Here is a 17,015-nt window from a genome sequence, read left to right as displayed (position 1 = left end):
AATTGAACAGACCATAAATGAACTTCCTAAGAAAAAAGTATCAGGAGCAGATAGATTCTACCCAACTTGCAAAGATTACCTAATTCCAACTTTTAATAAATTATTTTGAAAAATAGGCAAAGAAGGAGTCCTACCAAACTCCTTTAATGAAATAAATATGATACTCATATCTAAACCAGGAGGAGTAAAAACAGAATAAGAAAATTATAGACCAATTTCACTAACGAATATTGATGCAAAAATTCCTAAATAAAATACTGGCTAGGAGAGGACAACAATATGTTACAAAGATTATAAATTGTAACCAAGTGAGATTTATACTAGGAATGCAGAGCTGGTTCAATATGGGGAAAACTATTAACATAATGAATTATCTATAACAAAATAAAAATCACATGGCTATCAATATATGCAGAAAAAGATTTTGACAAAATACAACATTCATTCCTATTAAAAATACTTGAAAGCACAGTTACAAATAATAAGATACATCTACTTAAAACCATTGGCAGGCAACCTTCTCAATAAGATAAGAAATGAAACAAGGATGCCCATTATCACCAATATTGTTCAGTATTGTACTAGAAATGCTAGCAATGACAATAAGAGAAGAAAAAGAAATTAAAGTAATCAGAATGGGCAAGGAGGTAATAAAACTATTGCTTTTTGCCAACAATATGATAGTATACTTGGAAAATCCTAGCAATTCAACCAAAAAGCTAGATGAAATAATTAATAATTTTAGCAAAGAAGCAGGATATAAATTAAAGCCACATAAATCTTTCATATACCACCAACAAAGCTCTGCAAGAGATGGTAAGAGATAGTTCATTTGAACTAACTATAGATAATATAAAATACCTGAGAGTATACCTGCCAAGACAAACCTAGGAATTATATGAACTTAATTATAAAACACTTTTTATAAGCTAGATTTAAATAATTTTTATATTTATATTTCATGGGTAGGCCAAGCTAATATAATAAATAATAGAATAAAATATAATAAATAACAATAAAATATAATAAAAATGACGATTCTACCCAAATAATTTTATTCAGTGTTATTCTGATTAAATGACCAAAAACATAATTTTATTGAGTTAGGAAAAAATAACAAAATTTAATTGGAAGTAGAAAAGTTCAAGAATTTTAGAGGAACCAATGAAAAAATTGTAAAGGAAGGTGGTCTAACAATGCCAGATCTTAAACTGTATTATAAGGTTGTGATTATCAAAACTATCTGGCACTGGCTAAGAAGCAGAATGGTGTATCAATGGAATAGGGCAGGTTTACAATACACAATAGCAAGTGATTATAGTAACCTTGTGTTTGATAAATGTAAAGATTTAAGCTTTCTGGATAAGAATTCACTGTTTGGTAAAAGAAAAACAACAAAACTTGGAAAAACTAGAAAGCATTCTGGCAGAAACTAGGTATAGGCCAACATCTTATACCATTTCCCATGGTATGATCAAAATGTATACATTGACATTAAGGGGGATATCATAAGTAAATGAGAAGAATGTAGAACATATTACCTATCAGATTTATGGATCAGAGAATTTATGAATGAACAAGAGATAGAGAGCCTTGTGAGATATAAAATGGATGTTTGATTACATTAAATTACAAAGTTTTGTACAAATAAAACCAGTGTAACCAAGATTAGAAGGAAAGCAGAAACTTGCGGGGAGGGGAGGAGGAATTTATAAACAGTTTCTCAGATAAAAGCCTTCCTATCTCAAATATATAGAGAACTTTGCCAAACGTATAAGAATATGAGTCATTCCCTAATTGATAAATGGTCAAAGGATATGAACAGGCCGTTTTTCAATGAAGAAATCAAAATTATTTAAAGTCATAGAAAAAAATGCTCTAAATCATTATTGATTAGAGAAATGCAAACTTTGAGATGCTATCTCATACCTGTGAGATGAGCTAAAATGATAGAAGGGGAAAAGTGACAAATGTTGGAGGGGATGTGGAAAAAATGGGATACTAATACATTATTGGTAGAATTGTGAACTGATGAAATCAATTTGGAGAAAAATCTGGAATTATGCCCAAAGAGTTATAAAACTGTGTATATATAACTGAGCAATACCACTACTAGGTTTGTTCTCAAGATGATCAGGGAAAAAGGAAAAGAACCTGTATGTTCTAAAATACATATAGCAACTCTTTTTGCAATGGCAAAAAACCAGAAATTGCAGGGATGCTCCTCAGTTGGGGAATGGCTGAACAAGTTGTGGTATATGATTGTGATGGAATAGTGCTGTGCTGTAAGAAATGATGAGCAGGTTGATTTTAGGAAAACATGGAAAGACTTGCACTAAATAATGAAGAGTGAAACAAGTAAAACCAAGAGATCATTGTGTATTGTTAACCACAATATTGTTCAAAGAGTAAATGTGAATGACTGAGCTATTCTGAGTTATATAAATATTCAAATCAGCAACAAAGGACCAATGAAGGAAGATGCTCTCTACCTCCAGAGAAAGACCTGATATATGGAACTATGTATTGTATAGTTCCACATTTAGATCTGTTTCAAATAGTGGCCTTCTCTAGTGCGGTCTTGGGAGATAAGGAAGGAAACAGTTTAGAACTCAAATGTAACAAAAAATAAAATAACTAAAGGAAAAAAAGACTGCTGGGCAGAAAGATAAAGATTTTGCTTTATCATTTTACCCAAACTTCAACATAGAAAAATTAATGTTAAGAGCCAATGATAATGAATGTAATACAAATAAGGGAATATATATATATATAATGTTTGGAATATAATATGACTCTGCAAACTCCTGTGACTCTTATTAGTAAGCAATCCAGATAGAAATGGATAATAATAACTCACATTTACATGGCATTAAATGAATTGTCTCATTTGGGCCTCACATTCACCCTCCCTGTGAGGTAGAAGCTACAACTTCAATTATCCTGTCTTTAAAGATGAGATTAACTGAGGTTCAGAAATACCAAGAAATTTGCTCGTGTCTCACAGTTCTGGTTCTACCACTATACCACGCTGCTTTCTGTAAAATAGTTGGCCTGGAGTCTGATGATAATTACAACAATAATACCGTAACAATAATATAATAGCTAACATTGAGATAGCGCTTACCATGTTCCAGGTGCTGTGTCAAGCATTTTAAAAATCATTATTTCATTTAATTCTCACTACACCCCTGGGATATAGGTGCTGTTATGGTCCCCATTTTACAGATGGGGAAACTGAGGCAAACTGGGTTAAGGGACTTGTGCAGGGTCACATAGTTAGTAAATGTCTGAGGCTAGATTTGAACTCAGGACTTCCTGACTCTCTATCCACTGCCCTGCTATGTTGTATTCTATTCCAGACTTGGGAGGCAGTGCAATCTTTTGGTAAGACAGGTCATACAGGGTCGTATCCCAAAAGTGTTAGTGTAGTCTTAAGCTATGACAGCTTAATTTTAACAGCTCTAAAACAGATGAGATTTTTCACCTAGGTTACTGTCATTTTCAAGTGAAAAAAAAATCTAATTAGAGTGGTATAAGCCATTCCCTCGTCAATATTACCAAAGAATTACTGTGTGTGCAAGATTGTAGGTCCCACTGTACCACTTGCTAGCTGGGTGAGCTTATAGAAATCATTAAAAGTCTCTGAACCTTGGCCTTCTCATCTTAAAAAAAATAGCCCTATCTGCTTTATAGAGTTGTTGTGAAGATCAAAGGAGATAATATGTTTTTGTGAATTGTTAGATAAATACATAACTCCTGGCTTGAAGGATTATTTGTGTGCTGGGAAGGGGTTCAAGCCTTGGGTATAAAGATTAGGACCTACCCTTTGCAATCAGGAGTTTAGCTTGAACCTAAATATTACTTCCCCTAGGCTAATAATATTTAAGGGAGCAGATAGATATAATTCTAGATTGGTACTTCTTCTCCTTGAGAACGGAGTGGCCTGGCCCTGGCCGCATCCTTCTACTTCCCCTCTTGGCAGGAATCAAAGGCTCCTTGAGAGAAAGGTAAGGAGAGGAGATCCATTCTTGCCTCCCTGTAAGCCACATTGACACAGTCACGCTATATAAATAAGGAGTTATCATTTTTGATAGTAGTGCTAATTATTATAATCTGACATCTGTTGGATAAAAATAAGGAATTAGTAGTATCGCCCTTAAAGGAGTTTGGTAGTTTGATGCCTGGTCTTTCAGATGTAGTTAAGAACAACCATACTAACCCAATCCTTCTCTGCTACTGGCTCATCTCCTTATTCATTCCTTCTTTCCAGGTTCAAATTTAGTCTAGTGACTGTGCTTCAGGAAAATCTCATTAAATTACCCAAATTGCAGAAACTCTCTAATTATCTTGGTTTCCACTCCAGAATAAAACTGGGGAAATCTCCTCTCCCATGGAAGTTTCTCCTCTCTCAATCTCAAATTGTGAACTTATAGGCTTCAGAAGAAGCATCATTAATGACTATGTTATATTTTATAGAAACAAGTAACATAAAAAACACTGATAAACATTCAAACAAGACTTGTGATAACCTGCAAGACTTCCATTAACTTTTCTCCCAGATAATCCTGAGGGGATATTGCTGAACAAAGGTCTGAGATTTAAACTGGTGGAAATTTTCCCTGCACTGTGACCTGAGAAAAGTAGGGATCTTTCTTGCCAAAAAGAAAGGAGTTGGTGACTAGACTTCACTCTTACCAAGTCCTGTAACAGCCAGGTCTTTCTGGTCTCAATGCAATGACATGCACATGTCTTCACCCTTCTTGCTCACTTATCTATGTATTTATCTGCTTTTATCTATCACTTCTCCACCTCACCTGCATAGCACCCCAAAACTCAAGCAGAAGTCCTTTCCTCAAGGCCCAAAATAAAGAATCCCAAAACAAGCAATTGTCCTAAATGCCAATAAACAATCTGGCCTCAATATTTCCTATCATCTCAGGATGGTCCTCCAAAATCTTTGTGTTTCTAAAGTCTCTGTGATCTCAAGGAGGTCCTCCTGAATCATTTTGGGTTTTAGCACCCTGGAGCTACAATAGTAATATCTATATGACCACATATTTCCAGACATTTCCCATCCTGCCTTTCTAGAGCCATCATGGGAATCAGGCAGGGGATTAAGATGCTGCACCTAAATAAGTATGCTAGTAAAGTCACAGACAGCTGTAAATAGTAATAGATAAATAGATAGATGTATGGATAGATAGATAGATAGATGGATGGATGGATGGATGGATAGATAGATAAGAGTTTAAAATTTTTTAATCCCACTTACAGGCCCTCTTACTACCTATATATTCTAGCTGTTATTATTGGGGCAACTGGGTAGTACAATGGATAGAGCACCAGGCCTAGAATCAAGAAGACTCATCCTAGTGAGTTCAAATCCAGCCTCAGACACTTAATAGCTGTGTGACCCTGGGCAAGTCACTTAACCCTGTTTGCCACAGAGCTGGAGAAGGGAAATGGCAAACCATTCTTGTTATCTCTGCCAAGACAACCAAGTGGGATGCAAGGAGATGTATTATTACCTTGAACCTCCTTTGTGCATGATAGAACACAAAGAAAATGTTCCCAATGGGTGCTTACAATCATGTTTGAAGTTTGAACCTGAAAGATTCACAAAATCAAATTTAAATCTAAGTCCCTTTAGACACTTCTCCTTGCTTTCCCACCTCCTGCCCTAGCAATTATTTGTTTTCTCTGTTTACTTCAGTCAGAACAAATGTAACAGCTGCATATACTGATCCAAATGACTGGGGAATGGGCGTGGACTTTCTGAATTTGCTCTCAACCCTGTCCTCTTTCTTTAAATTTTCAAGTGCATAGTGATTAGACATGCACAGCAATGTGTATCCAAGGGCCTTTTCTGAGAAGAGCCTTCTTTCAGAATTATATCACTAGAAGTTAATCTCAACAACCCTGAGGTTCCTGCCCCTCCCAATGTGATTTATCTATTTATTTTCTTCTTTTCTATTAAAGGGGCCATCCCCCTGACTACTTTTTTTTAAAAGTCTGTTCACTGAATAGGCATTTCCTTACTTTAAATGAGTACCTGAAAAGGCCTTAGCCTAAAAGGTCAAGGTCTCCCATTGCATCCTGGGCCATCTGATGAATATCTGGTGACTGGATCCAGATGGCTCAGGAGGAGAAAGTGAGGCTGGTGACCTTGCACAGCCCTCCCTCACTCAAAACAAAGTCAAGTGCAAGTCAAGTGAAAGTCATGTCACCATTTCTCTGATGTCATGGTCCTCTTCAAAAGATAAGGACAAACACAACAACAACTGGAAGTTAATCTAGTTCCACCCAACCTACAAGCAAGTGCCAACTATCTCATGACAAATTAAATCTCTTCTGCATCTTTCCTCCTCAGTGAGGGAATCACAGTTACTTAAAATTTAAAGAAAATAATTCTATGCCCAAATATTAGCCCAGCACTCTCTGTTGGAATTAAATTTTAATGCCCAGTTAATTGAAGGATATAGTAATGTGACCACACAAAAAATTGGCCATGTCTTCTAAAAGGGTATTTAGTATTTGTCATGGGTGGTGCAGTGGATAGAGAGCTGAGTGTGGAGTCAGGAAGACCAGAGTTCAAATCCAGCCTCAGACACTTACTAGCTATGTGACCCAGGGCAAGTCATTTACCACTGCTTGCCTCAGTTTCCTCATCTGTAAAAGGAGCTAAAAAAAGAAACAGAAAACTACTCTAGTATCTCTGCCAAGAAAACCTCAAATGAGGTCACAAAGAGTCAGACACAACTGAAAATGACCAAACAACAACATTATTGTGGTATTTGTTGTTTTTGTTATGATTCTCTGTAGCCCCAGGACAGGGCTAGTCTAGTAAGCTCCATATTGGCCTTTATCCCAGAACCCTATCTATGGAATTACAGATATCTTCACTCTTAACCGCAAACCAATGTTGAAGAAGGCTTCAAACCCAGAGTCTCAAACCCAGCTTGCCCCCTTTCTTTGTAAGTGAGGGTAGAAAAGCCCAAACCAAGACTTCTTGTCAATCAGAGCATCTTCTCCCTCCACAGATGAATTCCTTCTACAACATCCCTGACAGATGGCCAGTCTCCGTCAGGGGACAGACAGTGAGTTACTTGATAAGGCAGCTCATCTTGCTGTTAAGCAGTTCTAATGTTAGAAAATTTTTAAATTAAACTAAATCTTGAATTGAAATCTACTTTCCTATAGTTTCCAACCATTGAACTTTCTTTCTAGAACAACGCAGAAAAAATTTACTACAATTCCATATAGTAAGCTTTTCAAACATTTGAAGGCAACCCCCAACTCTGAATGTCCTTTTCTCTAAGCTCTATACACCCAGGTCCCCAACTATTCTTCAAATGATGCAGTTTCCAGAACCATCATCATCATGGCCATCCTCCTCTGAACATACTCTGCATATTTGTCAATGTCCTCTTTAATGTGTGGCACCCAAAATTCAACACAAAGATTCAGATGTTGTCTGAGTACAAAGACACTACTACTCCCCTTTTATCATGGACATTATAATTCTAATAATGTAGCTAAGTTCAAAATAGCTTATTTTTAGCAACCAAAGCCTACTCCCTGCATCACTCATGCTGTATAGAATGAGGACCAAATACTTCTCCTCCTGCAAGAATGACAAGTACCTTTTTATCATTATCTTAGAATGACCTTAGATCAGTTTCCTAGGGGACAAAGATGTCTTTTATCCTCCTGTAGCTGCTGAAAACACCCTCAAAAAAACCAGAACCCATTCTGTGATCACTGCCTCTAGGTGTTCAGTCACCATTCAGCACACTTCAAGAATCATGAACAGTCGACAGGGTCATCATTATTCTTTGGAAAACGTGCGGTTTGGTTTTTTGTTTTGCTGGGTTTTTTCTGACAAATTGCCTTGAAACCTAGCACTGTGTAAGAAAGAGCTAGAATTTTAATTCCAGAATGATAAGTAGAACTTCAGGAATCTTAATCATATAATTATGAAAGCCATCTAACAGCACCCTGGCAAGATCATAAATTCAGCATAATTGAAATGAGGTCATATGGGGTAGTGGAAAGAACACTGGATGAGGAGGCAGAGAACATCAGTTTTTTTTTTTTTTTTAACAGCCTCACCCATATCTAAAAGTGTGCCAGTAGCTTCCCTTTCCCAGATCTCAGTTTCTCCGTCTGTAAAATGAAGGTTTTAGATTAGATCATCTGTAATGTACCTTATAACTCTAAAATACTCTTGTGTGATTCATCTCTGTGGTACCATGACCTGAGAAGCACAGCTAACCAGTTAATTATCCTGTAGATTCCTTAGCCAGGTTAAGTTACTAAAGCAAGTTCAAGTCAACTGTCATGAATATGGGGTAAAAGACAACTTTGTTTTTTCCTTAAATTTCAAGTGTGATTCAAGATGCAGACTTTCAGAGGTGATTTCTAAATTTGAATCAGTCTTCATACTGAGGACTTAGGTTCTCCAGTTAACAGAATCATTTGAACTGGGAGCATTCCTGAGGCTGACATGTGCAATATTGCATATAGACAGTTTCTGGAATGAATGGAAAGACTGGAGAAAGAACTGTCTATTGGATAGACCTTAGACACAGGAAGGCTTTTCGGAGTATGGTCACTTTTCTTGGTTATTGACAGCCATTAGCCTTAAGATCCTCCCCTTGCTCTGAGCTGACCATTTCCAGCTGCATGGAGTAGTCACTCCAAGTCACTGGCGAGAGGAGAACAGCCTATAGTAGTGAAGCATCCAAATCTAGCTCTGCCACTTCCTGGCTATGTGACCTTGGGGAAATTATTTAACCTTTTGGGTCTCATTTTTTTCATCTGTAAAATGAGGAGATCCGACTCTAAGACTGCTGCTGACTTCAAACCTAGGATACTTTGAGTTACTTTAGCACAGTAAGCCTCAATTATTTTATCTATAAAATGGGGACAATAATGTTTTTGCTGCCTATATTGAAAAGTCATTATGAGGAAAATGCTTTGTATATTGTAAAAGGCTTACATTTGAGCAGAATATAAGCTCTGAGAGGGCAGGGGCAGGCAATTTTTATTTTGTCTTTGTATCCTGGGTGCTCAGCCCAGTGCCTGGAATATGACGGGCACTTTGAACTGAATTGCTATGTAAATGTGAGCTTCCCCCTTCTCCCCCCACCCCAAGTACTTGTTGCCTTTGTCTTCCTTTGGAAATTCACGCTCACCAATGTAGAGTGGTAAGCACCACTAAGCATGAAGGAAATTAGAAGTGGCACATTCCCAGCCATTAGCCTGAATCCCAACTTGCTGACCAGCTGTGAATAAAGACCACATTTTAGCACAGATGATACCACCACAGGCTGGCAACCTCAGTCCTCCATGGCCCCACTGTGCCATTTGTCTCACTGATAGACATAGAATGATATGCTATTGACTGGACTGAGAGACAGAAAGCTCTAACGATCAGAGACATGAAAGACTACACAATCGCTGGGTTGAGGAAATACCCTTTTCATTTCAAATAACTTAGATACTGACTACTAATCAGAAGTGAATTGTAAACCCATTTTACAGGATCATAGAGCTGGAAGCAACTCAGAAGTCATTTAATCCAACACCCTGTTTTACAAATGAAACTGAGACCTAAAGAAATTAAGTGACTTGTCCAATGTTATACAGGTGATGTCAAAGATGGAATTTGAACCCAGGACCTCTGACTCCAGAATGCATTTTCTTTCATCGCCCTCCCTCCCTTGTGTGGTGGCTAGGGAGGGTGTCCTTATAAAATATTTCTCTGCCTCTGCTCCCTCTGGTAATCTTTCCCTCAGGACATAACTCCAAAGAGAAATTAAGGTTATCATCGATGCCAAACATTTTGAGTATGTCCTGGGTGGGGCAGCATTTTATGTTCCACATCAAGTGAAAACATCTAATCAAGCCCCACCCACTGCTCTTTTTTAAAGTAGGTCAAGCTCGCTTCCCCAGGAAGACAGACAGCTCTTAACAAAATAAGCCCTCCACAAAGTTCCCTAATCAATTATTTTCTGTCCTCAAAAATGAGGTTCTTTGTAAATGAACCAGAACTGATATTTAGCAAAGCTTCTCTCGTACATCTGTGTATTCGTCATACCCATTCTCACCATTCATATTCTGAACTCAGTAGTCAAAAATCCTTCCCTATAAGTCGTTGGTCATTTGTTTCCAACTCTCTGTGACCCCATTTGAGGTTTTCTTGGCAAAGATACTGGAGCAGTTTTCTATTTTCTTCTGTAGATCATTTTATAGACGAGGAACTGAGGCAAATAGAGTTTAGCGACTTGCCCATTGTCACATAGCTAGTAAGTGTCTCAGGCTGAATTTGAACTCACAAATGAGCCTTCTCGACTTCAGGACTATCCTGTAGTTTTATCCGTTGCGCCACCTAGCTGCCTCTTTAAACATAGCACAAGAGACCAATTTCACACTTAGGAGTATGGTATAACCTGAACATTCTGGGTTTTTTAAAGTTTTGTTGCTTTGACTTCTTTTTACATTACATATATTCACAATTCACTTCTGCTTTGTGAAAAGTCTTTTGTAACAAAATAAAACAAGTAAAACTAATACTATAGTGACCTCATCTGAAAATGCATGCATTTCACATCTATAATCCCCAACCTCTTTATTTAAAAATAAATAAATAACTGAAATCCATTTTTGCTCCCTCCTACTCCTACTCATTTGAAAAAACACTATTTTTTTTGAAACAAATATGCAGTCAAGCAAAACAATCTCTCCCAAGGAGTATAAATACAAAAAATACGTGTCTCATTCTTCATCCTTATTCTGCCTCGTCTCTGCAATGGATAGTGTGACCCTTTAGGGGTATCCTATTGTCCCTACCCTGAAGTGAGAAGGAGATCATTTAAAACAATTCGCCCTGTCCTAGATGGGAGTCAAAGTCGATGACCTCAAGTTGTGGAAAGGGAGGAAAAAAAATATAGCCACAGCCTAAGCCATTTTGGATAGTTCTTAAGTGAAACCAAAGGCATAAAGAAGATTAGATCTAACAACAGACTGATGGCAGGTGGTTTGGATGGTATAAAGCTAAAAAAAAAAAAAATACCAAAAAACCTAAGCAGTTCTGGTGCTCAGGAAGCCTGGGGCTACAGTGGCAGAAAAGAGATGTGGGGTCAAATATAGCTATCGAAACAGCTTCTGAGATTGACAGCTGTGGAAATGGCAGTTAGAGATGGCCATAGAGAAGCAGAACTGTAACAATTGAAGAGCGAAGGGTTTTTACAACTGACAGCTGGGGAGGTAGGGCTTTGGAGAGGACCAGCTGCAGAGTCAATTTCCCCCAGATGACCCTGGTGGATGGGCAAATTCAGCAGGTGACAGCTGAGGATGCCGCCCTGATAGGCCTGACAGCAACAACATGAAGTAGCCCTCCCTCTAGTGTCCACTGAGTGGAAGTTCATCTCAAGTTGGGTAATTCTTTTCCATTTCCACCGTCATGGAATACCAAGGAAATTGTCTACCTACCAAAAGATTGAACTCTGTAGGACTAGAGCAAAATGATAACCAAATTTATCTGGAGGTAAGAAAGGTCAAGAATTGAAAGGGAAATAATGAAAAAAAAGTGAGAAGGAAATAGCCTAGCAGTATCAAACTATATATCAAACTATACTACAAAGCAGAAATGATCAAACCAACTTGGTATTGACAGAGAGAGAGGAGACAGAGAGAGGAACAGATCAAATGTACCACATAACATACAGAAGAAAATGAACCTAGCAGTCTTGTGTTCAACAAACCCAAAGATTCCTAAGAGCTCATTATTTAATAAAAATGCTAGGAAAATTGGACAGTGGTTTGGCAGAAATTAGATTTAGCCTCACACCTTATTTCTCCTTTGTTCATGAGGGGCTGACAATTTTATTACATAGTTTACTCATTATTTTTACTTTGTCATTCTCAATTAACTGATTTGATTTTAGCCTTCTGGTGACTTGCCTGGTCTTTGGGTATAGTCTTACTGGAGGGGGATTCAAGCTATATATTCCTCCTCCTACATTAAATCCAAGTAGCAGGTTGAAGAGACACCCATTAGATTTAAAGAAATCTAGAGGGGAAGCACACTTGTGAGAAAATGCACATGAGAAGGTGCGTAGAGAAACAGAAGTGAACAAGAGGAGTATATCGAAAGGGGGATATTCTGTGAAGGAGACGAGACTCCATAGCTAAGCCTTTCATCCCATTTCCTCCATGAACATGTTCCATCAGGCATTTCCTTTCTCACCTCCATTTTCTCCCATTCTACTGACTTTCTCCTTTGCCTGCATAGTTTTCTCCTCAATTCTAAAAAAAAGCCTTTCTTCTGATGCTGCTGATCACTCAAGACATATTATGTATATATAAAATGTTATATAATCATATAATATAATATATTATTTCTTGTATATAATTATATATAACATGTATAATTATATAATATTACTTCTTTATTACTACTTTTTATTGTTACTTTATATTTATAATATACCTTATATATATTCTTCCCTTGACCACTGCACTTCTAAAAATAATAGCATAAGTTTGCTGCTTCTACTTCATCGCCCATTCAATCTTCAACTCCCTACAACCTCGTTTGTGTCTGACCACTCAGCCTTTTGTAAGCAGAATTATCCCTTTGGAGGTAAGATGTTGTGGGCATAACTCCTAACTAGCTACTTTTTCAAAGCCCTTTTTGTTCTTTCATCTTCTGTTTCAGGTGACCAACATTTGAAATCTGCTTCTGCTACTTTCTACCTGTATAACCCTGGCAAAGTCACTTAACCTCTTTCAGTCTCAGTTTCTTCATCCCTAAAAATTCAAAGAGTTGGTCCCTCCTAGTTCTGAAATTCTAGGGATTCATTCATTCATTCATTTCTTCAATAAGTGCTTATTCAGCATCCACCATGTACAGGGCAATGTGTGTGCACTACTGTGGAAAATACCAAGATTTATATAACATAATCCCTGATCTCAAGAATTTGCACTTGTAGTCTTAAGTAGATCATAAATTATTTGCATACAGAGACAATGTCTTCTTTGTTATCTCTTCCTATATAAACATTAAGCACCCAAAGGCTGTTTATTGTTAAAGCCTCTGAACCCAACTAATTTAATCTGAATCAGACTCTTAGAAGAACTGTCTAGAAAACAGTGTAATAAAGTGATGTCCATTTAGAGAATCTTAAATATCTTTTAAGTAAAAAGCCTTACAATTTCTCAAGAAATTAAATGAATGATAATTATGTTTTCCCAAAGGGAGGCTAAGGAAGGAACTTTTCTAAACATGGTATTTGTATTGCTTAGCATAGTGCCTGCTCAAAAAATGTGTTGACTTGTAGTTGTAGTAGAATTTGAACTCCTAGCTAGAAAGTAATGACACCATTTCAGGTCTACCATGATGAAAAGTGTTCTTTCACTTTTTAAAAAACTTGTTTTATAATTTTCCAATTTTCCAGGCACCAAGACATCATGGAAGAGTTTGACTATTTTTTTGATGAATTTGAGAATTACACCTATCCCTTTGAATATTCTCAAGAAGAGCTGGAATTGGAAGAGAAGGCTCACCTGGGAGCTGTGCAGTGGATCTCCCTCGTGTTATATAGCCTGGCATTTATCCTTGGGGTGCCAGGAAATGCCATTGTCATCTGGTTCACAGGATTTAAATGGGAAAAGACAGTCGCCACTCTGTGGTTCCTCAATCTGGCCATCGCAGATTTCATCTTTGTTGTCTTCCTACCTCTTTATATCTCCTATGTGGCCATGAATTTCCATTGGCCCTTTGGCACCTGGCTGTGTAAAGCCAACTCCTTCATTGCCTTATTGAACATGTTTGCTAGTGTGTTCTTTCTCATGGTGATCAGCCTGGACCGTTACATTCATCTGATTCACCCTGTCTTCTCTCAACGTTACCGAACGCTAAAGAATGCCCTTTTTGTCATTGGCACAATCTGGCTGGTGGCATTTATGATTAGTGGCCCTAGCCTATACTTCAGAGAAACTCTTGACCTTGTTAACAACCACACCATCTGCTACAACAATTTCCACCAGAATGATGCCAACATTATTTTAATGAGGCACCATATTCTGACCTGGATGAAATTTGTTTTGGGTTACCTCCTTCCCCTGCTCACCATGATCATTTGTTACTCACTTCTTGTCTTCCAGGTGAAGAGGAGAGCAACCTTAACCTCCAGCAAGCACTTCTGGACAATACTGGCCGTGGTGCTGGCCTTTGTGGTTTGTTGGACCCCCTTTCACCTCTTTAGCATTTGGGAGCTGTCAATTCACCACAACAGCCACTTCCACCACGTGCTTCAGGCAGGACTGCCCCTCTCTACTGGGCTGGCTTTCTTCAACAGCTGCCTGAACCCTCTTCTTTATGTCTTGATTAGTAAGAAGTTCCAGGCTCGCTTCCGGACTTCAGTTGCTGAGCTCTTAAAGCATACATTACGAGAGGTCAGCTGGTCTGGGACAACAAGTGAACAGTTTAAACACTCAGAGGGCAAGAACCTGTGCCTCCTAGAAATGGCACCATGAGGAAGGTTCCCAAAATTGAAGCGAAAACAAAAGAAACCCAAACTGACCATGACATGAGGCCAGTAAGAAGCCACTGGTAAAATAAGCGAGCCAGGCAAATACTGGCTAGTTAACAACTTTTATCAGCGAGCAATCCTCCTATTTTTCTGAGCAGTAAAGTTTTGTGTGTGGGCGTGCCCCCATGTGGATGTCTCCTAACTGGGATATCTTTGAATCAAATCTAATTACAAGATACCAGCGGGCCATTTTTCTGTCTGTTGACTGAGGCAGCCCCATTTAGGGTTGTCATCAATGTAGGAAGAAGCTTGATTAACCTAGTTCTTGCTCATTATACTATTCTGATGTGGATGCATTTTATTATTTTCTTAGGATAACTTAAAAGATTCTGGAGCTTATTATTAAAAATAAGGTAGATTCTCTTAAAGAATACTAAGGTATAGGCTGCGTCAAACATTTCTTTTCATTCTTGCAGATAGCCTCACAGACATATTCAAAATGTCACAAATAGATTTATTCTTAATTTTATGTAATTCATGCATTCTGCCAGAGAATGTATGCTATATTCATTTAAAGTTTATTACTACAAATATGAATAGATTCTCAAAGCTGGTATTATGTGTGTGTGTGAGTGCTAAGAACATCATAAATCCACAAGGTCAACATCTAAGTAGACAATAAACTTAGCCAAAAGACAATGAGATAAACATAGAATCTGGAGCCAAAAGAACTGGGAATGAGCTTTGATTTTGATTTCTACCAACTCTATCACATTGGACAAGCTACTTAACCACTCAGGTTCTCCATTCTTTATCTTTAAAATAAGAAAGTTGAAACAGAAGATGAAGGTTCCTTCTAACTGAATCCTATGATCCTATAATAAGTTCATACAATGAAGGCTTTGATGACACATTAGCTATTTCTTCATACTGTGACTTTTTAAAAAGTCCAAGCAATAATGCACAAGAGTCATCTTAAATAAAAACAATTTAATTCAACAAAGGAAATGCCTACTGTAGGCAAGGCATCATGCTAGGTACTGGGGACATAAAGACAAAAAAGAAATCAATAATTCCTGCCTTCAGGGAGCTTACATTCCACTAGAATGTTCACAAGTAAATACAATGTAACCCATGCTTTAAAGCATATTTATATGAGGTTCTCCTATTTGGTAGAGATTGATTACTCAATGATCTCCACCTGCCAAGAAGTGGAGTTGGTAAGAGCTAGAAAAAAATGAGAGGCTGGCCTTCTGGCTTTCATCTTCAAGAAAGAAGTCTTGCCATTCCAGAATCTCTTCAGGGTGCTGAAGAGAAAAAGACCTTCTGAGAAGAAGGTGACGTATAGAGGATCTGGCATTTCAATCATGTCCCTATTCCTGGTTTACAACACTAGAGACTTTGGGAAATTTCCCCTTGGATGAGATCTGAGATTCTCTTGGTTGGTTCTCTAAAGAGAAAGCCCATTCTTTCTGTGTATTGTCTGATATGTAATCTCATATGTATACTTTCTCTGACTTCTGATTACTATTTTTTGAATAAATGGGTTTATCGGCTGTTTGCTACATGTTCATTGTTTAACTAACATCTGATAGGAAAAGGAATGGAGCCTTGAATATATAGCTTGTAGTACTCCTTTCCCATTAAGAGACAGAGATCAGGAGTTCACTTTGAATTATTTCCCCTAGACAATATTTAAAAGAGCAGATAGATATAATTATAGCCTAGTATATAATCTCTCTCTCTCTCTCTCTCTCTCTCTCTCTCTCTCTCTCTCTCTCTCTCTCTCTCTCTTTCTCTCTGTCTCAGTGGACAGTCTCTGGCCCCAACCTCCTGCTTCCCCTCCTGACAGGAAACAAAACCTCCCTTGGGAAAGTATTGGGAGTTGCTGGGAGGAGGAGACTCTAGAATTCTTTTCCAGATTCCCTGCAAGCCACATCTAGACAGAGGGGCATGCTGCATGGACAAAACACAACCATGCACCCACACCACCTCTTATACAAAGTATGTACTAAGTAGTGAAATTAATTTCAGAAGAGAGAAGTACAAATAACTGAAGGGTGAGGGAAGGAGAGATGGCCTGATGAATGATGGAAGAGGCTATGTGAGACCTGGGTACTTGAGCTGAGCTCTGAAGGAAGCTAGGGATTCTGTCCTAGATTTAACTAAGGGCTTACTATATACCAGGTGCTAAGTTATAAACGTACAAAGAGAGGCAAAAACACTGTCCTTATTTTCAAGTAGCTTACATTTTAATACAGGGAAAACATGTGAATAACTACTTTTATATAAGATAAATACTAAGTAAATGAAAAGAAATCTCAGAGGGAAAGCAGTAGCAGGGTTGGAGAGGAAGGGAAGTGATGAGTGACCGGGAAAGGAAGGGGATTAGTCCAAGCTTGGGGGACATCCAGGAGTACAAAGGCAGAAAAATAGAGATCACCAAGTATGCCAATGTCGCTGGTCATAGAG

The 17,015-nt window shown here is 37.9% G+C and overlaps 1 protein-coding gene across 3 annotated transcripts in view; it reads left to right on the top strand.

Annotated features, from left to right (window-relative positions):
• The window catches only part of CMKLR2 (chemerin chemokine-like receptor 2), a 56,299-nt gene extending 40,200 nt beyond the window's left edge, over positions 1 to 16,099 (top strand). For all 3 annotated transcript variants that reach the window (XM_072617366.1, XM_072617364.1, XM_072617365.1), the window contains one exon: positions 13,467 to 16,099. In XM_072617366.1, the coding sequence (XP_072473467.1) occupies positions 13,480 to 14,547 (1,068 nt within the window). In that variant the 5' untranslated portion in view covers positions 13,467 to 13,479 and the 3' untranslated portion in view covers positions 14,548 to 16,099. The remainder of the gene's footprint in view (positions 1 to 13,466) is intronic.
• The last annotated feature ends 916 nt before the right edge of the window (positions 16,100 to 17,015 follow it).

The sequence above is a fragment of the Notamacropus eugenii genome, chromosome 6, assembly GCF_028372415.1.
Source record: "Notamacropus eugenii isolate mMacEug1 chromosome 6, mMacEug1.pri_v2, whole genome shotgun sequence".
Classification (NCBI taxonomy): Eukaryota; Metazoa; Chordata; class Mammalia; order Diprotodontia; family Macropodidae; genus Notamacropus; species Notamacropus eugenii.
The sequence above is the reverse complement of the archived record's forward strand: the minus strand, read 5'-3'. Positions and strand labels throughout refer to the sequence as shown.